We start from the raw sequence: 23465 nt of genomic DNA, 5'->3' as shown, positions 1-23465 counted from the left end.
GGTTTCACCCGTGACAAGTCACAACAGTCATGGTCACAGCATCCTGCAACTGAACACAATAAAACAATATAGATGATAGTGGACTTCAGAAGAAGCCCATCTCCCACTTCTGCCATCCCTCACCATCCTTGACAAGATAGCTGTGGAGTCCTGAAGTTCCTGGGAAATACAATCACCAGGGACCCGAAGTGGGGCATCAACATCCACTCCATCACAAAGAAAGCCCAGTAGATGATGTACTTCCCGCGCTAGTTGCATTTGTTCAACTTTTCCCAGGAACTGATGGTTCAGTTTTACACAGTCATCACAGACTCCGTCATCCTCACCTCCATCAGAGTCTGGTGCAGCTCTGCCACCAAACATGACATTCACAAACTGCAGCACATCAGCAGATCTGCAGAAAATAAATCAAGCAGACACCTGCTTGACCCGCACACCTCTAGAACCAGGCAGGGTAGAGAGAAAATCACTGCTGACCTATCGCTCCCTGGTTATCACCTGTTTTAGCTTCTCCTCTCAGGCGAGTGCTTCAGTCAAATAAGGGTTAAAACAAACATACAGCAGAAAAGCTTCTTCCCTCACACCATCACACCATGAACAACTACAGTACATAAGTGACCCTATATGTTCTCCGAATATTTTACTGTCTCTTATTTATCAGATTCTATTGTGTTGCTACTTGCTGAACTCAGCACTTTAGATACCTTTTTTCCCTCAAGAATGTATGCAAGTTCATGCAAGCCTCTGTTAGCTTCAGTGTGAAATGTTCATTGTCTGTTACTGTGCCCTATGAGTCCTTGTGTAACCAAAGACCAAAGACAAATTCCTTGTATTTGCAAACACACTTGTATGTGCTAATAAAGCTTGATAAGGATGTAAGCCCTTAAAAAGCATATGGCCCTCAAACTTCTGTTTACAAGGAATAGCACCACCAGTTTGTACAGAAATCCCTGTAGTTACTGAATAATACACTTTAGTGTGTAATAAGCCTTGGAGTGTTAAGGGGTTAATTATTTCTTTGAAGACCTTCTTTTGTAGCTTAGGGTTGTTGTCTTACTCTATGACCCACTTACGGTTAAGCTTTAGTTCACAGACAGGCAAATCTGTATAGTCCATAGTCCAGCTTTCAACTAGGAACTAAACAGTGACTCTATAGAAAGTCTACATTCATGTTGGAACACAAACAGCGATTCTACACAATTTCTTATTAAGTTAAATGGGCTTTCTGTCAGCATTCTGTAACACTGGACCAAGCTCTAACACTGGCTAAGAGCTAGTAGGCCAACTGAACTGAACTGATCTTGCTGATTGAAGAGATTAAGCATTCCCAGATGCTTTGCCACTCTCCCTAATGCTCCTGCTTTACCACACGCCAATTTGCAGTGGGCACCCAACACTCCAGGAAGAGACATGGAAGACCAAACCTTAATTTCCAGCATAGCATGAAACAACCTTCAGATATACCTGTGCTGCGGCTGGAGCCAGCTTCTTACAGCCTCTATTTAAAATGCCAGCCCACTAGGAGCAATAATGGTAAAGCAGATGCATTGGCAGCTTTAATATTGTGCAAAGGGACAGTTAGCCCCTCATGTTGGGCTGATAAGGTGACAGAAAACCTTGAGCAAATGCCATCTCCAGCACAGGAGCAAATATCAGTCTAGTGAGTCAGGAGCAAGCGCTGGTGCTCCAAGAGCAAGTCGGGGTGTGAACGTTGCTGCTCCATGGAGACGCAACAGAGAGATGAAACAGGGAGATTCCAGCCCAGAGCACTCTCGCATTCTCTTCACGTCATTAGAGGGAAAGCGTAGCTCCAACAACAGCCTCCACAATGCAGAACGGAGCGTGTTTGAAAGATAGTAAGTGCATTTCTGTGTGTGTGCGCATGTGAGAGCGGAGAGAAAGAGAAGCAGGAGAAGCTGGCTGATGCCTCTGAGCCCACCACAAAATAAAACAAGCGAAAGGGGAACCCGCCGAGGAACGAGGATTTCATTTTCCAAATTTTGATGGGTAAAACACATAGGGTTGAGGCCGACAAAAACAAAAATGTAACCGCGATGAAAAATATCACTATGGGGACGAACACTCCGAATAAAATTCGATGATGAATGTAACCTGCCAATGCTGGGAAGGAAGGAAAACAGGCCCAAATCCAGATGGGCCTTAGATGAAGAGGAAATGAGTGTTCAACATGCGCTTGATGTGCACAATGCAGCACACAAACAGAAATCAATGGACAATCAAACGCAATCAACAAGCAACACAATGAACACCACTGTGCTCTGCTGTGGAGTGGATTCTAACCACTCTGCGCAGACTCATGCCACTTATTTATCAAGTGGCCGGGGGAAAAAATGGATAATAATCATGCTGCAATATGAAAACCGTGCCTTTTTCTTCATACAGGTTGTGAGAAAAAATGAAAGCAGGGCGGCTGAAAAGAACACGATTTAGATCAAATTAGAAGTGATAATGGCAAAGAAGCCTGATAATGACGGATGCAGTAGTGCGCCTGTTTCGTATGGTGCACAACTAATGTCACATGGAATATCCGAAAGCTAACATAACTATGGAAACAAGCCATAATCACAATACGAAACAGCAGGGCACAAGGAAATGCAAGGCTGTTTGTGTATAATTGAGCTCCTTGTAGATTTCACTGACGGTCACCAAGGATGCAGACCAGGCTGACCTTTCACCTGCACAGAGCTATAGTTCAGGCCATATTCATTAACAGGACCTTGAGAGTAGACCCATGGGGAAAAAGCCATTGGGTACCCTCCCCATAGCAATAGCCAATAATATCAGCACAGCTACTATCTGGTGCTCTGTCACCTTTGGAGAAGCCACGTAAACAAATACAGGGTTATGGGCCACTTAGTCTCTGAAGCCTGATTGTGGTCAGAGCATCTGATGGATTTCTTTGCTAAATGTGCCCAAGAACTGCCTACTTTACCGACAGCTGAGGGACGTCTGACAAAAAAAAAATTGTGTGCTGTGTAAGGGGCAGGCTGTTGCCAAAATGGTTCAACAACAAAATGTGACTTTTTTACCTTATCCAGTTACAAAATCTGACTCTGAAAACCTTTGTTGTCAGCGTGTATAGAGCAGTGAACTGCTTGGTGCCGGTCATTTAGTTTAATAAACAATATAGATTTTTATTTCCGATCAGATAAAGAGATTAGCCCATTCAAATGCAACTAAGTGATTCAGATAGCTGTGGCCACCGTAACATACATCACTCACAAAATACGGCCCCATGCACAAAAAAACTGGGGTGGAGCTTTTTAAAAATGAGATTTTTAAAAAATCTGTTTTCACCGTTGTCGCTGGGACAAGAAAAACTGAGGCTTGTGAAAACGCTGACGTCACAACACATGCCGTTTTCTAGCTGAATCTCAAATACCTCCTTACTGCCTATATAGTGAACTACAAAAGTCATAAAACTACAATGTCTACATGTGGAAAGAACTGCATTATAGATTTCTTCATATGAATACATGTAAACACTTCTTATTTAGATTCAGAATCCATAATTTTGTGGCTTGCACAGTACACTACATAGAGAGTAGTGTGTCATTTGGGATTAAACTTCTGTTTTCTCCTATGAGTACTATCGCCGCACACAGGGCTAGTATTTCTCATGCCAGTCTTCTTGTCTCTGTGTGGACAAAAATAGGGTAATCTGTTTTTAAAAATATCCGTATACATGTGGACGGGGTCTAAATCCTTGCTTCTTCAACGTGTTAACCTTTCAGTAGAAAGAAAAAACAATCCTAACTCAATGAACAGTAATGTGAAAAGAGGTAATTTGGAAATTGTCCCACAATAGAATCTTAAGTAGTAACAAAATGTGATCAAGGTTTTGATTGGACTATTATAGCTATTATAGGTACCTTTGTATATATGATTTTAAAAAAGTACCGTTAAACCTTAATCCTGAGTGGTGCAATAGAGTCTTGTTAAACATAAACTCCTGAGTGGTGCAACTGTCTAAGCGTTGGCTCTTACTACGTCCACAGCCACAGGAGTTTCACTGGCTAGGTAGGATCTCAGGCAGTTAATGTTCTCCTCCGAGCAGGTTGAGCTGTCCAATGATGCTGGTTGGTGACAGCTTGAATAGATAGGATGCAGTAGGATGGCTTCATGTGTCTCAGAGAGGAAACACATGCCAAAAAACTTGGGGGAAAAATGGAATTACAAGGTTTTGGGTTTGTGGGCAGAGCATCTGAGGCCTTCTAACCCATGACCACACACAAACAGACCCAACACACAACGTTCTTCAAGGTCAGAAGCCTCCAGAGCACTACGCTTGGTAACATACCGGCTTATGTGAAATTGCTAGGCTTTGTAGATTAGACCTCACCATAGTTCAGAGTTTTGACCTTGCCTGCAACTTTGGCTTGGATTGCTGAAAGGCAGCCGCTGCGGAAGGCTTGAGGGAAGCGTGCACTTTTATTAATACGCATTAAAGATGCAGACAGATTCAAACATCGTAACAAGCACGAATCCCCAGGTTTTAGACGCTGCCTCTAGACAGGTAAACATGGGGGGATTTTGTGTACAATTGTTAACCGTGTTCAGTGTGTAAATGAGGCGGATTACATTACAATCAAGGACCTGTGGTGCCCTTAAAAAAACAAATCATATATCTCAGGTGGCTGACTGCCGAGCAGTAAACGGATTGCGCCTTTGTGATATTCACCATCATGATAGGATCTCGCCAACAGAAGGAGGCAGCTGCATACTTCAAAAAAAAGGGAAGTTCACAATCAGATTATAGTAAATGAGCACGGCTGTGTCCGTTACCCACCGCTGTAGAGGTAGGTGGGGACCAGGGAGATAGGAACAGGGAGAGAAAGAGAGAGATAAATGCTGCATGGCAACAAATAAATAAATAAATAAATAAATATATATAAAAACTGTCTGCAAAACAAGCACTTATGAAAATCATGATGTGCCTTTTCCCTCCTGTTCTTTTCTTCCAATCCCTCTTATGCCAAGGCCATGTGAAGGACACGATATGCTCTTTTTAAGCTCTTTTGAAAGCCATAATACTTTCCCAGGATTAAGAATTAGCTTAGTTTGGGGCCTGAGTCATTAGTCATTAGTGACTGAGAGAGTCTGTGTGTCTTTGTGTATATGCATGCGTCTGCGCGTGTCTGTTTGTGAGAAAATAAGTATGATGTGTGAAAGCCTGGGGAAATGTGCCTTTTTAAACAGTGCATGTTGAGAAACTGCTAACGACATGCTTAACCTCTGCATGAGCTGCAGCCGGTGGATCAGCACAGGAGGAGGCAGCAGTTAAGCGTTTGACCTGCATTCATCGGGAGAGATTCTCTAGATAGCTCAAATGGCCTTGTGGTGCTTCTGCATGACTCTGCTGATTCAGACACATGGCTCTATTCCCCTACGCTGCTGACCTTTTCATTGTGATAAACTGTTCCGAAGGAGGAAAAAAAAATCGGAATCATTCCTACAGCTCACCGGTGCAGCAATGCTAACCCTACACTCTTTAAGAAAAAAGGTTCTGTATAGGAGCAGAAAAGGTGCTGAGAATGGCAAAAGCCTTTGTGTGGCTGTGTGAGAATCATTTTTAACAGGTTATTTAATGAACACAATGGAACAAAGTCGCTGAAGTCAGTGAATCAACCAAAAACACTTAAGCACTCACGTGGCTCTTGCAGTTTGCAGCTATGATTTAACACAGCAAAACTCTCTATGTTGACAGGTGAATATTATTATTATTTTTTTTTTTTTTTTACAGATTTTTAAGATTGTGTGTCAGGTCAGGGTTACACTACATGATTTTTTACCCTTATTTTATCTCAGATTAGTTTGGCTGAGTTTGTGCTGGTTGACTCTAGCCTGCAGATTGTAATCAGTCAGAGTCGACCGCTGGAAAGAGAATTGAGGAGTCTGTGCCGTGATGCAAACTCAGATTTTTGGCCTCCCAACCGCATTTCAGAGCATTTCGAGCATTAGAGTATTTCAAACGTTTGATTTTTTCCAACCCAGCTCTGAGAGTAATCAAGAAGTGTATTCTGGTCAGCGCATCAATCTGAACGGATCCGCAGTCGAGAAAACTTGAGCACGAAAAGTGCAGTTTTAGTCAGTTATTAGGCAGTTTTTTTTATTTTAATTTGTACATTCTGTCTTAAGTGATCCAGCAGCCTCCAATATGTGATTTGCTGCTAACCTCCAACTCCCTCTACAGTTTGCAAATGGCTGCACAAATCTGCAAGGTCATGAAAGCTACATGTTTTGAGTCTTGTTTGGTTTGGTTCCAGCACCAAGTTATGTAGTGCATGATCACTAAATGTTTAGTATGCGATGGACATTTTTTTTCATTGGTCAAGAATGTCAGTAAAACTTCAAAGTTTCAAAGTCATGTAGTGTACTCAAGGGTTTATTGTATTTATTGAGAAACTTTTTTGAAAAGAATAGGATTCCCTTTGTAACAAAATCCAATATGTCAGCATCCTAATTAAGGATCCAAATATTGGGAATAAAACCTGTTACAAAGCAAATGCAGAACTGAGGTAAAGTGTTCCAGACAAACTGAAATATTTTCAGACTTTTTCTTATGAGTAGTTTTACAATGTAACATTTTACATTGCGAATGAGGAGGCTTACTCTTAAATAGAAAGAAAGGGAAGAGAAAAAGGGAGGCCATAAAGGTCTACAAAAAGTCCTATTGAGTCCTATTTGTACCCAAGGCTTTATTGTAGAAATAAACCTGTTTTGTTTTATAAGTCAGTTGTTATTCTGTTCAAATCTCAAGTTATTATCAAATATATTACAGTTTAGAACCGAATCATTCATATTGCTCAATATAGGATTATTGTAAGCATCGTGAAAGACATTTTTGCTAATTTACATTTTTTAATCTTGTAAAACCACAAATTGTAAATACACTAATCCTAAACATACCTCTAAATACACAATGCAATACCTCAAGGGGCTCAAGTTGAAAGTTTTGCCATGGCCCTCACATTCCCTCTACCTAAACATCTGTGGACAGACCTCAAAAGAGCACAGCATGCAAGACGGCCCAAAAATCTCACAGAACTACAAGCCCTTTGAAAAGAAGACTGGGAAAAAATCCCCCAAAATAACAACTGAAAGACTTAAACAGCTACATGGGTTAGAATGCTACAAAACACATTTACAAGCTGTGTTACTGTTTTCATTTTGAAACTGTACAGATAAAACTAGTGTTATAATATTAGTTTTTAGGAACCACTTCCCACACATTCTTCACTGCTGTCCACAGGCTACTCATTGTGATCCATAGCCCAACAGGATCCCAATGAGTTTTAAATTGTGCCTGAATGTCACTGTGTGGAATTCATCTTGCGACGCCACAAGTAGTGCGTATGTCGCACAGGGGCCTGTGGTTGTGGGTTCAATCCCCGCTCTGAGTTTGGTGTCTTCCCCCTTGTTCTCCCCATGTCTGTGCAGGTTTCCTCCCGTTTCCCAACATACACACAGTATGTGAACTGGCCATGCTAAATTGCCCTGTAGGTGTAAATGTGTGTGGGTGAACGCTTATGTGTGGAACCCTGTGATGGACTGGCTCCTTGTCCAGGTGGTATATGCCTTGCATCCAATGATTCTGGGTAGGCTCTTGACCCACTACGACCCTAATGAGAAGATGGATGAATGGAAGTCATCTTGCATTTCCTTGTTGGAATAGTCATCATTCTTTGTGGTTTGTACTGGTTTAAAGAAGAACTGTGGGGGAAAAAAGCCAGGATAAACACCCACTCACCTTTTTTTAAAGGAGAGTTCAGCCACACCTGCTGCATTTTGCGAACAATGAAAGGAAGTTTGCAGACCAGTTTTCATGATGTCATACGAATAATGCTGTTGGGTGACTATACACTTTTAGTCACTATTAGCAACATTAGTATTATTGACTGAACAATCTTTTTAAGTCTAATCTCACAGATACAGCACCTGTGCAGAAGCAGGCCGTGCTGTGCTCCACTGGCTCATCTCTGATATACTGGTGCTCAGAGGCGGAGGCTAGACCTGCGCAGCCCCTGCAGTGGACCAGAGAAGTGATTAATCACTACAGCCGTAATCATGCCCAAAGGTCCAACTTTAATTAAAAACAAAGTTCTCCTTTCATTATTCCAGTCGAATTGAACGATGATAAGGCCCTTCCCCCACTCCCTCATGCCTGCTTATTTTCCAGCATATCATTCCGTCCAATACACACACATAAGCGTGCTCATGAAGCTCAAAGAGGAGGAGAGCGCAAAGCGCACAAGAGTAGCTCTACAGGTAAGCCAGAGGAGAGTCTGCGAGGCTTAACTGGAGACTTTGTTCAGTAAACATGGGCCGATATTTCAGGAAAAATAGGTGACCCACATGTGCGATGGCTCAAGACAAGAATGATGCGAAGGAGAGAAGCAGACTGCACCAAGTCTGCCTATGTGAATGTTCTGGCATCCTCTTATGCCCTTCTGAGCTAAATGAATTTTGGGAGATGACCACACCCTAACTCCAACTCTTCCTCCTCCCTATATAAATCCTTCACTCTCACCCCATCTTTGTGGTACTACATTGCCCCTCAACCACATTGCAGCTTCATGCTCCACCTTAAAGCTGCCTTGAACTCATTTCAGGGATGAACATAATTCTGAGTTAGCCTCCCCGTACCAACTGGACCACACCCTAACTCCTCCTCCTCCCTATATAAACCCGCCACTCTCACTCCATCTTTGTGTTAAACAACACTGGGGTGTCATGCCCCATTCATGCTCCACCTCCAAGCCGCCCTGAACTCCAGGCCCAACTTCCCTGAGTTCGCCTCCCCGTACAGTGGTCCTTCCTCGCGAAAATTATTATTTTAACAACAAAATCTAACCAAGAAGCTGCTTCATTAAATGACCCCAGCATTATTAAATGTGTCGAAGTTTATTTGGATTACTTTCAAGTCTGAACTTTAGAGGTGTGGAAAAAAATCTCTACACTTTAGTTGACAGAAAATTCATTAGATGAAGTGTGGTCTCTGACTTTTTGCACAGTAATGTAGGTGTACAATTACTGACGGCAGCCCACATGTTACTGTGTGTTGGCCTGGTGCGAGTGTATTTAGCACTGGAGTGCTGCTGGGGTTTTGAACTGTATATATATATATATATATATATATATATATATATATATATATATATATATATATACAGTTCAAAACCCTATATACCCTATATATATATATATATCAAACTGCAACTACTACTACTACTACTACTTTCGAGAAAAAGTACATTAAATATAACTGCATGTCTCATAGCACTTGTATTACTAAGTAAGAAAGTCAGAATGCTAAGACATACCCTAGTAGTTAACTTAGGGTACTCTAATTACATACACTTAAGATAGGAACTCTTCTGTGAAATATATACCTAATATATGTCTATACAAAGTGCCAGTTTCAAATATTAACTAATATCACATAGGAAAAGGAGTTCAGTACGATGAACCTTTTGATAGAGAGCGAGCTCATACTCAGGTAATGATGACCTACATGAATAATGGCTACTGCATATCTTTGAGGTCTCAGTCAAATCCCTTAAAATGGTAATTTACAAAGAGGATTGGCTCAAGGCTTTTGTCATTCATCACCTGGCTTGGAGGATCCTCTGTATTTTTAGATTGCTGATATTGTAATAAAAAGAACCTGTGGGTACAATCTACCTTTTTAAAAGGAGTCTAGAATTTGAGTGGAAATTCAGTGCTACGAAGATGCTTACAGGAGATCAGAAAATGCATTAAGCACAATTTCCATCACCCGGAAGCAAGCCGCCAGTGCTGTCCACAGGAGAGTCCATGAAAGCATCCAATTCCGAGCGCCATCAAGCCACTCCAAACAACACTGTGGCGGCATGTTCCGGTGTAAGGCAGCGATGGAAAAAGCATTATGTGCACCCCACAATCAAATCCAATTCACATCATGAAGCATTTGCTGTTGCTACAGAAGGCCGCTGTGGTAGAACAATAAAAATCCCCACTGTGTGACCAAGTGTTCCAAATCAAACTTAGAGAGCGCTCAATTGCCACCAAAGATGTTTGATTGCATGCCCAATCAACACCAATCCTAAACCATGGTCTACTGCATATGCCTGTTTTGAGAGCTAATGCATGCATGCCAATACTGAACGGGCTCTACAAAGAGAAAGGGTCAAGAACAGACAGAAAGTGGGCAGAGAGAAAAGTATTCTTACCTGATTCAGGACCACCTATGAAGAAAAAGAGGAAGAAGAAGAAAAAAAAAATCACAAAGTCAGGACATACTGTAAACACTTTCTTTCCCCAAAGCCAAACAAGAACAAGAGTTAATGCAGATCTGCTCACATCTGTGGACTATTCTGTCACACTGTCACCGACTCTTTAGACAGGAAATACATTGCAAAGTGTGACAGAATAAGGCCATTATCAGAGGTGTTGCTCTATGCCGGCTAAATCCAGCAGCATAAGCCTCTTCCACAAAGATCAGTAGGATAGTCTTTACCATCACAGGACATAGAAAAAAGGAGCAGGGTCACATTTATTGAACCATACATTGAATCACTGTGGATTATGAGATCTATTTTTCACATGATTGTTATTTTTGAAAAAAAAAAAAGAAAGAAAAAGAAACTGACTGAATGTATTATTAATATATTTGCGCACTGAGAAAGTGCCTATCAAACAGAATAGCTCTATTATTCAGCACGGAAATATGACTAATTAACATACCACATTCCTCCCAAGAATAAGGGAGATTCATTTCCCTCTGTTTGCAAACTCTGAATATGGAAGTGTCATTGTGGCCCGGCAGGCAGAACAGCCAGGAAATGAGCGGAATTCTGTCTGCAAGGCCTTGGGAAACATCACTGAGAGCTGACTGGACATGTTTTATGTCTTAATCAAAAGCTTAAAGGATATAACCAACAGTCATTCTGCAGAGAAGGAAAAAAATTGCCTTGCCCAAAATCACAATGCTCTGTGCCCTCAAAATTCCATCAACCCATGAGAACCGATTAAAAAAAAAAAAAAGAAAAAAGAAAAGAAAAGAAAAGTAAAAAAGAAAAAAAAGAGCTCTTTACTCAAGAAGTCAGTGAATAAAAAGCACAGAATATTGATCTGCTGTAACTTTTAATGGGCTTAATATATAATCAATTTTGAGCCATTACCCTAAATTAGGCCCCGAGCATTATTGTAGACCTGTAATATCGCTAAATTCTTCTCTGGTGAATAATGGAAGAGATATGGAAAGCTCATCTGGCAGACATTTCAGCACATTAAGGTCTTCAGTGATGCACAGGAGCTCGGAGCGCGTGGGGACAATGAAGGGAAGCCTCATCATGTAAAGCAGCTTTGATCAAATGTCTATCCTCAGCATGACTGGAACCAGAATGTGGTTGTCTATCTATCTGTCCAAAGGTTCAGCTCTGAACTGGCTGACCACAAGGTCTGAGAGTATATATAGAAGTGTTAAGCCCTAAACCCTTAAGGCCAGAGTACACTGACCCAACAAACCCAAAGCTTGAAACCTGTCTGTTGCACGTATATGGCCTTTTTCTTCTTGCATCCCAGTGTTAATTTAAAAAGCATCAAATTTAATTCTGAATTCTTAACCTTTTCTCACACCTACACTCACTTACCATTATAAATCACTATGGATAAGAGCATCTGCTACATAAGTAAATGTAATGCCCACAGACATATGTGTTAATGTAGTACACAGTCCATGCGCTGGTGACAGACTAAGGGCGCTTTCACACCTAAAAGTGTGAACTAAGCTCTGAACCAAGGTTCATGTTTGTGTTACATTCTATACATCTGATCCGGTCAGTTTTGGTTTCACACTGCAGTTTATCGATTGCACTGAAGAACTACACTACATCCAGTCAACATCACCTATGGGGACTGCTTCTCCCTATAATAGCATTGATTGGTTTGTAGAAGGCTGTGCATCTGACATCCAGGTGCGGTTCAATTCGGCGAGATGCCTTCCCAGTAAGTTCTGCCTTGCTACCAGAATCGGACTCCATTCAAGAGCACACGCATCACTCAGCAGTGTTCCCCCTAACATTAACCTCGGAGGGTTAAGTGGAGATATATCATAACTGCATTTTGGGAGATGGACCACACCCCAACTTTCCTCCCCCCACCCCCACCCCCACCCCCAACCCTCTGCTCCCTACTTTTTATTCTAAGGCCAAATCATAGGGTTGTAAATGTACATGTAAAATCACATCTAGGCATGTTTTGCCCCAATCAATCAAGTCACATAGCTTTTATGTAGACATCAGAGAACAATTTAAAATATGTAACAAATGGTTTCTATGGTACCTTAAAGAATTATTACATAAAGGGGAGCGTGCAAAATGCAATGTTATGTTTTGCAGTACTGTATTGATTCTCAAAAAACACTATCAAGTTTAATGAACAGTTGACAGGTAAGTATTGGTTCATTATGTGTTGTGTTTAAACTCCGACCACTGGATAGCAGTGTTGTACTGACCTTAGATCCCACTTCAGAACTCAGATGTATATGTATGTAACTGTATGTATATGACGGTGAGTTTTTATACTATGATGGTTTTAATAAAATTTTATTTAAAAAAATTGCAATACATCATCTTGCTCACAGCATTACAATATACTGAATTGTAACTGCTGTATCATTCTACATATTACATTGCCAGTTTCTTGCCAATACCCAGTGGGTTAGCCAATTAACTGTGTGGATTTGCTGCAGGGTTCTGTGTAGTGATTTGATGGCTGCTGCTAAACATGTAAGTAATTAAATTTTGTCACACTGGATAGCTTACTTAGCTGTTTTATTATTATTATTATTATTTTATGATTGGCTGTTGCCACTTCAGACAATCCAACATACAATATATTTTAACCGCATCCCAAAGTCTACAGTAGGCTGTAGCTGAAGAGTGCTTGTTGTACTCTGCCATCACAACACTGAAGGTGAGAGGGTTTTTGTAGGCTCCAGATACAGCTAAGGAACATGACTGCTGCATGCAAATCCAGAGAATGAGCTAAATGACTCCTCAGAGGTGCAAAGCTTCTTCATTCACACTGTTCTAGAATATTCTCTTTCATTCACACTGTTCTAGAATGTTCTCCTTCAATTACACTTTCCTACAATGTTCTCCTTCAATTACACAGTTTTAGAACCCTTTCCATCCTTCACACTGTTCTAGAATCCTTTCTATCATCCACACTGTTCTAGAATGGCCTCCTTCATTCAAATGTTCTAGAATGTTCTCCTCCATTCACACTGTTCTAGAACCCTCTCCTTCAATTACACTGTTCTAAAGTCATTTCTGTCATTCACACTGTTCTAGAATCATTTCTATCATTCATACGGTTCTAGAATTCTTACTATCATTCATACGGTTCTAGAATGGTCTCCTTCATTTACACTGTTCTGGAATGTTCTCTTTTCATTACACAGTTCTAAAATGTTCTCCTGCATTCACACTGTTCTAGAACCCTCTCTTTCATTCACACTGTTCTAGAACCCTCTCTTTCATTCACACTGTTCTAGAACTCTCTCCTTCATTCATATTATTCTAGTCTTCTCCTTCATTCACAGTTCTAGAACCCTCTCCCTCATTCACACTGTTCTAGAATCCTTTCTATCATTCATACTGTTCTAGAACGCTCTCCTTGATTCACAGTCTTCTGACGTGTTCTCCTTTGATTACACAGTTCTAGAACGTTCTTTTTATTATTCTATTTACAGTATGTGACAGATGATCTTATTCGGAGTGGCATGCAGTTTACGGCTCAAAGTGAACATTGTGTTAAGGAATCTTACTAAAGAGTCATTATTGCTTTAACGAGGTGTTCTTGCCTGAGGAGAAATCCAAGCTTATGTTCCGTGAATGAAACTGCTAGACAGAGGAAGAAGCACTACTACTTCCAGCTTTCAGCTTTTACCCTGCATAAAGGAACTAAAAGCCAGTATCCGTCTAGTCCTTTATATGTATGCCAATATGAAAATACCACATAACACTGGCAAAAATGTTTAGATTTTGTTTGTTGTATTTGTGACTGTAAAGCCTGAAGTAGAGCTGCTATAGCGCTGAACTCAGTAAGAAAAAGTAAAAGCATCAGTTTACTAATATCAAGCACTAAGCATTAATATAACAGGGATATAACAGTCACACTGCAGGACCTGCAAATAAATTTTTTCCTATATGATACGAAAGCAAAATTCACACTGTTTTCGATTTCCATAACAGGTCATCCAGAGACAGATTTTTATCTTCCCAATATTGTTTATTTTACTACAATATTGTCATACCTGATTCAGACTCTGTAATCCAAAGTACAAACTTCTCTCACTCAGTCAATGGACAAGCACCTATGCTATAACTACAAGTTTGTCTGGACTGTTCTTTGCAAAGTATTGCCACTGTTTTCCAGCGACATACTGAGCGGGCTTTCTGTGTTTAGTATCTTCTGTGTCTGACCCTTTTCTTCGTTTCTGATTTGGGTTTTTGACTTGTCCTTCTGTTTGGTTTTCATTGTGTCCGGTTCTGTCATTTGTTTTCTATTTTCCTCTTTCCTGGTTTGCCTTTTGGTTCGTGTTTTGGCTCTGAAGTTTTGACTGTGTTTTCTGCTGGTTTTGACCCACGGCTGACTACATTATTTGGTTTTGCCCTTCATATCAAAGCCTCTTTGATTTTTTTTTTATTTTGTATTTTTTATTTTTTACAGCTGAGCGTCTGACTCCGGTCTGTGGCAATACAAATATTGGATACACATTGGAGTGCAGTATGTTGGACATGTTGAATCATTGGCACCTGGTGCAATCTGGGGAAATCTCCTGCATTTTTTAATGTCAATATATATCGCAGAAAACAAATAATTTCACAAAGACAGGTTTTTCAATATTGTGCAACCCTAATCCATTTTGTCAAAATGTGAATATTAAAGGTAAATACTATAAATACTGTTATTTACTCATAAGATCGCTGAATGTTCAGCTTGTAAATATCTTGTGTAATTACCTCTCAAACACATACTACTGTATCAATGCAGCACTAACAGCTTTAATCACCAAGAAGTAAGTTTACTGGTATTAAGACGTAACCCTGACTTTTCCATGTTCTTGAATGTTCTCCACATTGGCGCTTGTTTTAGTTGGTTTATCAGCTACATAAATTATCTAAAGCGTCTGCTAGCATTAGAACACCGGAGATTGTTAGATTGGTGTGCTCTGGCCTTGCACACCTATATGTGGGCCCACTCTACAATTCTTCTTTTGTAGAGACTGTTGTAACTTCAGGCAATCTTTACACAGTGTTGTCAAAAATCACATTCATCCAATCCAGTTTTTTTGTCAAAATACCTTCACTGAGGGTGTGTTTATAGTTGTTTGGTTCTCTTTGCCGGGACCAAAGCAGAAAATGAGACGGTTAGTGTTTACTTAGCGCTGGTACTGACAATATCAGACACTAAACCAAAACATGTAAACAAAAGTAACAACTAAGCAGAAGATTATTCTGAGTTTGGTCAAAAAAAAGGTCACCAACTGGATTAGTAAATAGGTGAGAGACTCCCATTGGGTAATCACTGCATGGGTGGTTATGTTTCAGCTGGCAACAGGTTATTTAACCCTTACTGGTGCAGTAAGTAGCTTCTCATTTGTTAAACAACTACATAGAAAGACGCATCCTGTGGTTGCGGACAAGATGTTAAACTGTTTCAGAAGGGTAAAATTATTGGCATGCATCAAGCAGAGAAAACATATAAGGAGATTGCTGAAACTACTAATATCGGGTTAAAAACTGTCCAGCGCAAGTGGAAGGACAGTGGGGAAACATCATCTTTGAGGAAGGAATGTGGTCAGAGGAAAATCTGATTGTGATAGGCGATATCTTGACGTGTGGTGAAGTCAAAATGTAGAAAAACTAGTAAAAAAGTAGAACTCAGGATATGTTTAATAGTGAGAGTAAGAGCATTTCCAAACACACACTGTGAAGGGAACTGCAGGGATTGGGATTAAACAGCTGTGTAGCCTTTAGAAAACCACCTGTCAGGGAGGCTAACCAGCAAAATGGCTTCAATTTGCTAAAGCATAAAAGATTAGACTCTGGAGCAATGGAAGGTCATGTGGTCTGATGAGTCCAGAGCTACCCTGTTCCAGAGTGATGGGTGCATCCGGGTAAGAGGTGGCTGAAGTGATGCCTATCGTACCACAAGGCTAGTGCCTTCCATGGTTGGTCAGTCAGTTGGTCAGGTCTAAGTTTAGCAACGTTATGTGCCCAAAGAATGAGGTCAACTGACTACCTGAATATACTGAAGGAGCAGGTTATTCCATCAATGGATTTTTTCTTCCCTGATGGCACAGGCATATTCTAAGATGACAGTGCCTGGATTCATCGGGCTCAAATTGTGAAAGAGTGGTTCAGGGAGCATGAGATCATTTTCACACATGGATTGGCCGACCACAGAGTCCAGACCTGAACCCCATTGAGGATCTTTGGGATGTGCAGGAGAAGACTTTGTGCAGGGGTCCAAATCTCCCATCATCAATACAAGATCTTGGGAAAAAATGTATTCAACTCTGGACAGAAATAAATGTTGTGACATTGCAGAAGGTTGTGGAAACGATGCCACAGCGAATGCGTGCTGCAATCAAAGCTAAAGGCAGTTCAACTAAATAATACAGTGTGTGACCTTTTATTTTGGCCAGACAGAGTATTTGGTCAATAAACTAGGGATGCACCGATCTGACATTTTCTAATCTGATACTGATACATACCAAATACCGTTGCTGAGATAATGAACCATAAACCTCACCGTGTGGGAGAGACTTCAGGCATCAGGATTGACCTAAACATTACTTTACGAACTTTGTTAAACAAAATATAACAAATGAACACAAATACTGTATAAATGAACGAAATTGCTTTTTATTTGTCACTCAAAATAAGTAACTGTGCAGGACATAATTGACACAGTGTGGTCTGAGTTCAGGACTTTTATTCGGAAATGTAAAGGCAGTTCCTCCCTTCCCACCTCTCTTTATATGCAAGACCTGCTGTGGCAGCGACGTCATTACCCCTCCCCCTCGTTCCATGCTGTGCACCATTACAGGTACAAGCCTCCAACCAAGCAGTTTAGTTCTGGTCTCTTTCTATCACTGAAAAAATGTCAGAAACAGCAAAGCTGTGGCTTTTAAAAATGGCGACATGGGATTTAAATCTGGAATCTACTGATAGTTAATGAAAAAACATAGTAGTCTTTTGATTTTGGACACTTCTAAGATTCATAACAGTGTTCGGCTGTGTCTGCCTGCATGTGTCCCTGCTCGCCACTAAACAGTAAACATTCTAGAACAGTAAACAGAGCAGGCTGCTCAAGGCGAAGGTGAATTTTAGCTGATTTTATGAGCTGGATTACCCGCTAATAGTTGATGACAGGTTGAGGGCACTGCATTCATTAGACAGGGTAAGTCTTGCTGTTTCTTAAGACACATGCATCACGTCTGTATTTTATTGTGATCCTGAGTCATGGAGCTCAGAATACCGGTGGTGTGGGAATCGGGTTCAGTGAATGGATCTGTCCTGTGGATCGGTCAAATTATTTGATCCCTGATACAACTCATTTTCCTAGCAATGGGATCGATATCCTACCTAGTATCGGATCGATGCATCCCTACTCTAAACCGCACCTGAATTTGAAGCAACCTGCTCAGGTGGTCTGAATCTGCTTGCTTCATGTGCGTCTGGATACGTGAGACAGTATTCTCACTTGTTAAAAAACACAAACACACACACACACACACACATGTTAACAGAACACTGGGGTTTGTTTTAATAGAACTAAAATGCTGCGTCTGAACACACCATTAGTGTGTGTTATTCATTTTAAATTATACTCTTTTTCTATGCATATGAAAGGCCCTGTTTTAGGTGCATTATTTTCCAATCTGTTTGTTGATTAGCTAAAGTGTAGTCCGGCTCAGGAGCATAACATTCTAAACTAAAATATTATGTAATGACTATTTCTAAAATCTCTCATTAGATTGATTTGAATTTTGCCAACATTTTGTAAAGGTTGCAACTACAAAAGAACAACACATCATAGATGCAGTAATTCCTCACTCTAATAACTTTAACATTAATTAATGGCTGATTAACTGGGCTTTAGGCAGCTAAAAAAACAGACACATCAAAACATATATAATCTAAGATGACAAATACACAAGGAACTTTCTTAATCCATTTGTATTAGAAATAATACAACTTTTTTCATTAGAATTTCAGTTACAACTTTATTTTCATACACTTCCCGTAACAGAAGCAGAACAGATGTATCCACCTCCCAAAAGAAGCAGAGGTTTCTCCTGATATATTCTGCTTCTCCCAACCAGCTCCCAAAGAATTAATAAGTGTGTGGCTCCCTCCCATGCAGAGGAAGCATGCTCCATACGCAGCCGTACGAGGCACACATTGTAGTTAGCCAGCTTCTCTTCACCAGCCCTCCCTATCAGCTCGAGCAGCTGCTCCCTCAGCAGTGCACACATCCTACAGGTCACTCTCACACTAGGACTCAAGGGGCTTTACTGCTCCGCCAGGTCTTGTGGTAAACAAGCGTTTTTTCAGGGAAATGGAAAAAGAAAAAAAAAAAAAAAACACTGGCTTTTTCACTTTTAATCCACCTGTTATGAGTAAGAGAGACTGAAAGTGTGAGAGAGAGAAGCTGTAGATATATGCACAGTGTTTTATGCACAGGTTAAAGGTGTCCTAGAATGGAAAACTGTATTTACTTTGGTTACTTAGATTGATTTTCTGAATGTAAATTGATAACGAAATATTGACGGAACACAAAAGGCGGAACCTGAAAGTGCGGAAGAGCAGCGCCCAGACAGTCTGGCATGCACATAACAGAGACACAGGACAGATGAGCGAGAAATCTGACCAGCCTCCTCTGCATTAAAAGCTTATTAAAATATTCTGAAAACACGACAAATATGAAAAGCCATATTACATGCTACCACTGAATACGGACACAAATCCTTGGCAATAACGGATGATACATGATAGAGTTTGTTATTCATTTCGACTTTCTGAGTTGGGTGGAAGCTTTGACATCACTTGCTCAACAAAAAAAACAAACTATCAAGCAAGTGATGTCAAAGCTTCCACCCAACTCAGAAAGGGTGACGTGAATTACAAACTACTGCAGTTGTCGTTGAGAACCATCCATTAATGAACTTCCTTGAACATCTAAAGCTGTGATGGTGTAAGAACACAATGGCCACTTCAGAAGAATATGGCTTCTGAGACTAGCATGCATCTGTTAGGAAAGGAAAACAAGTTTTTATGCAGACCAGGCCTCGTCACTTTGCCTGTGATCTATTGTATTTATGCCATTTCCAACACATTAAAATGTGTTTAAAATAATGGTCGAGTCTTAAGATATGGTTTATATCATCAAACTCACACGAACACACCCACTGGCACTGCCAATCAACGTAAAAACCCAAATTTTGTCTTAATATTTTCTTTTAGTCACGTATACACTGGTAATTCTAAGGTAGCTGGTTCAAAACCTAGTGCAGATGTGAGGCCAAAGAGACCAAATGGCATCAATGTACTCTGTACTCTGAAACAATGCCCAGTGCACAAAACACGTTTTTGTTTTGTGCTATTTTCAGGAGCTCATACTTTTGATGCCTTGGGTCTTTGGAAGTCAGACTCAGCCCCAGCTGTAGTTTTAAAAAATGGAGCTGACCAAACTGTGCTAATGAAGGAAGGCGTTTGTTATTTGAACTGAAATGTGTTAAAGACCTAAATAGCTAAAATTATTTAATAAAAATGTAATATTGTTAAAACGATGCATCAGCTTCAACTTTCAATGGTGACACATTTTCAGTATCAACGTCATCGACTACATCGGCTAATAGCGACAGCCCTAAACAGCAAAACTGTCCGATAAGACTTGGGGAAATAATTACAAAAATGTTATAGTGCTAAAACACACCTATGCTATGACATGCTATGCAATGCTATACCATCACGGTCATGTAAACCCTGATAGCCAATCGTTTTGTTCAAAAGCATGGAAGAAAAATCTAAGTGTTTCATTCTGAGGCAAAATAACAGGGTTGTAAAACTGCATCTTAAAATATTTCGTCCCAAGCAATTCACATTCTTACTGTTAATACCTTAAAGAACAGTTTTAAATACTAAATAAATGCATTTAATGACACTTTAATTAATTACTCAGCTGGAAAGGAAGATGCGCTGATTGTACAGGAGACGTGTAGCTGTCCATACAGAGGCACTAAACTATTGTTTACCTGTATGTAATTGCAGGCATCTTTTTAAGTGCTTCACACTTTTCCACTCTCACTAATGGTGGTGGTCTTATGAAAAACTAGAGTGCGTTACCTCAGTTGGAGCCATTGAGAATACTAAAAGAGTTTGCTCTTTATGAAGCCCTAGTTGGCAGCAATAGGCTAAGTGCACTGTGCAATTGAACAGCGTTTCAGTACTGGCACTTCTGTAATTTGCTATCTGAGGCAGACATATCATTTAATGATTTGTTAGATGTCTGCTGTGCTGTAAACATTTGTGTCAGGGTACGCCACTGAGAGTGGTGAAACAATGAGGATGACCTGAGTTCAACATTAGCCTGTCACGCTTTAATTGCAATGTTATGTTATGGTAAGAGCAAAAGGCAGAGGCAGTCAGACAATGCTGAGGGATGCAGGACTTTGATACTTGAGTGGTGTTGTTTTTTTTTAGAGAGAAAGTACTTTGATACAAACAAACTCCGATATAAAAGTATAATGCTTCTCTAGATCTACAGGCTTTATAAGTGGCTCAGGATAAAAGCTTCTGCTGAATAAATAAATGAATGTAAATGTAAGTAAAAAAAGTCTACTGCCTGACATTAATACGATTACTATGACGTAAATGGTCTTGGCATCACTGCATGCCACAGGCTTCAGAAAGATGAGAGATTTTCCAAATTACTGACATTTAGCTGTACAGGCTGAGAAAGCCCTTTGTGACTAAAGGGGCTAGCTTTACATTTCAATGTAGGGGGGCTAGCTATGGAATAATCCCTGCATATAGTGGTATCGCATCACTGAGCAGTGCATGTATTCTGCTAATCGCATTCAATTAACTAACCAGGGAACAAATTCATCATGATTATCATTTGCTTACTGATTATCAGTCTTCTCTTTGTGCTTCAGTTGAGCAAAAATCCAGGACAGGGAGGAATCAATTTTGATGAAAAACGCAGAGTTAACCCCTTACATTCCCAGGCTTATTACATGCTGGAGTGTACCATTCAGTATAATCAAACAAGAGATGTAGTAAACGTGTCAGATTTTGTTCAGGGATAAGGCCCATTCACAACAAGCATGATTTTTTGGATGTAATTTTTAAACACACCTTCACACCAAATCTGACACATTGTTTGCCTTCTGTGCTCTGTAAAAAGGGGCTACAAACTTCATAGCTTTCATAGATTTCCCCTCTTTTTCTCTGCTCCCTGTCTGCTTTTGCTCTTTTTTATTTCCCTCCTGCATGCCAGTGATTATCATGGCGGTAGAGACTAAAAATGTATTGGTCAGCCAGTTTTCATCTGGTCGCCTGATATTTCTCTAACTTAGCCCATTCTGAGAACCGATCAAATCATATACGTGAGTGAAGGATTACAGCAGCTCTGCATGAGGCCCCTCTGTCACAGGATGCTGCAGTTCCTTGTTTAACCGTTAGAAGGAACGCAAAGCTAGCACATGACTACAGTAGCTTGTTAAAACCTGTGCTGTAATTGTCAGTCTGGTGTTTTGTTGTAACTCTTTCACTGTACCTGACTCTTACTCACATATGTGTAGAATGTGTAAAAGTAACGGGCCTTGAGGAGGTAGCAGAGTAAAGACTTTTAACACCATTAACCAGAGACCACATCACCAGAGTGATGTACTAGAGAGTACATCACTCAGCAAATGTGAGTACCAGAACACAGCAGAGCTAGCAAACACCACTAACCACACAAAACAGCAAACAGTGTAGACCACATTTAACCACTACCAGACATACAGCAGCAACAGTCGCAAAGCTGAAGGAATCCTGTCCAAAGTGATGATGGTTTTAGCGTTAGGTAAGCAGCCCTTTTCGGTTGTGTTTCCACAGTGCAGTTCTGCACAGGAATTCAGCGTCTCTCTCTCTCAGCTGATTCTTCACGGCGTCTTAAATGTGGTTGATTCCAAAAAGTAAAGCAGATTTCATCTCCAGAGACACTGAAGAACATTACAGAAGTCCTGCATGATTATGCATCACCAAGTACTGCCTGGAAAGGTTAATGTGGCACCCAGTCCTCGATCTGTATTGGCGATCAACTGTTCGAACTAAAAGACAACCGGCCCCAAAAACACAGGTCCATCTCTGGTTTGCGGTTGTAGACATGAACGGACAAGGATGCTCCCCAGTCATTCCCCAGCTGCTTAGCTCAGCTCTGCATTTTTACAGTCAGTATGTTGCTGCTTTTTATATAAGCTTTTGTGTTCTACTATAAACAAGACGAGCTGTTCTGCCACGTCATGATAGACATTTGTTTGATCTGCATCTATACAAAGCAGAAAATGTAGCAGGCTCTGATTTGTACGTCAATCCGTCAGTTTTGGTGTGAAAGGTATCATTAATATACGTGTGTTCATTTTCAAAACCTGGTGTGTGTAGTGTGTAATTACAGCAGATTGTATTGAAAACTGAAATAGGAAATAAAAACTATTATTTATTAGCATCAAAAAGGGTTCTACTACTGTTACGAGTCAAAGAACGCTATTTCAGTAATATTTTTAAGCCATAGGAGGAAAGAATGGAACATTTGAAGGAGCAAGAGAATTCATTTATTCTGTATTTTTAACTTGCATATTTACAACACTATGATTTGGCCTCAAAACAAAGCACACGATTTTTCTTTTACGGTGGGCTCACATGAATAATGTGATGAGCTCTGCTCTCATAGCAAAGCTTTATTTTTAGCACTGATACTAGAACATTGTAATTATGTAATTATTCCCGAGTCTTGTGCTTAGCTAGCGGAAGAGATGGTAAAGACATTCAGCTGGTTAGGGCAAGGGTTTGTTTCCTTGCGTGGGTACCTGCTTGCTTTACTGGCTTGCATTTTGCCGCATAACGCTTTTAAGCTCCCCTTCTGCAGACACTGGCCCAGGCAAATCCGGGATGTCAAAGTCTGGTTCGCATTTTCTAATATCTATCTAGAAGAGTCTAATGGTGATGTCCCACTTTTCAGTGCAAAGACTGTCTCAGAAAACTGACTGCAAGTATTAAAAACACCATATTCTCCTGAAGTGGGCATGACATTTTACCCTCTCACAGCTTTACTTCTCAAAAGGCTTTCGTTAGTGGGCTGGGTGTATGTGAAATTTGAGGGGCCTAACCAAAATTAGC

At 40.4% G+C, this 23465-nt stretch overlaps 1 protein-coding gene across 16 annotated transcripts in view; it reads right to left on the bottom strand.

Annotated features, from left to right (window-relative positions):
* The window catches only part of nrxn2a (neurexin 2a), a 394188-nt gene that overhangs the window by 279312 nt on the left and 91411 nt on the right, over positions 1-23465 (bottom strand). For 10 of the 16 annotated variants that reach the window (XM_072662789.1, XM_072662798.1, XM_072662800.1 and 7 more), the window contains one exon: positions 10233-10247. The exons of the other annotated variants lie outside the window; for them this stretch is intronic. In XM_072662789.1, coding sequence (XP_072518890.1) covers positions 10233-10247 — 15 coding nt within the window. The remainder of the gene's footprint in view (positions 1-10232; positions 10248-23465) is intronic. 16 annotated transcript variants of the gene reach the window in all.

This window comes from Salminus brasiliensis, chromosome 18 (genome assembly GCF_030463535.1).
Source record: "Salminus brasiliensis chromosome 18, fSalBra1.hap2, whole genome shotgun sequence".
Lineage (NCBI taxonomy): Eukaryota > Metazoa > Chordata > Actinopteri > Characiformes > Bryconidae > Salminus > Salminus brasiliensis.
The sequence above is the reverse complement of the archived record's forward strand: the minus strand, read 5'-3'. Positions and strand labels throughout refer to the sequence as shown.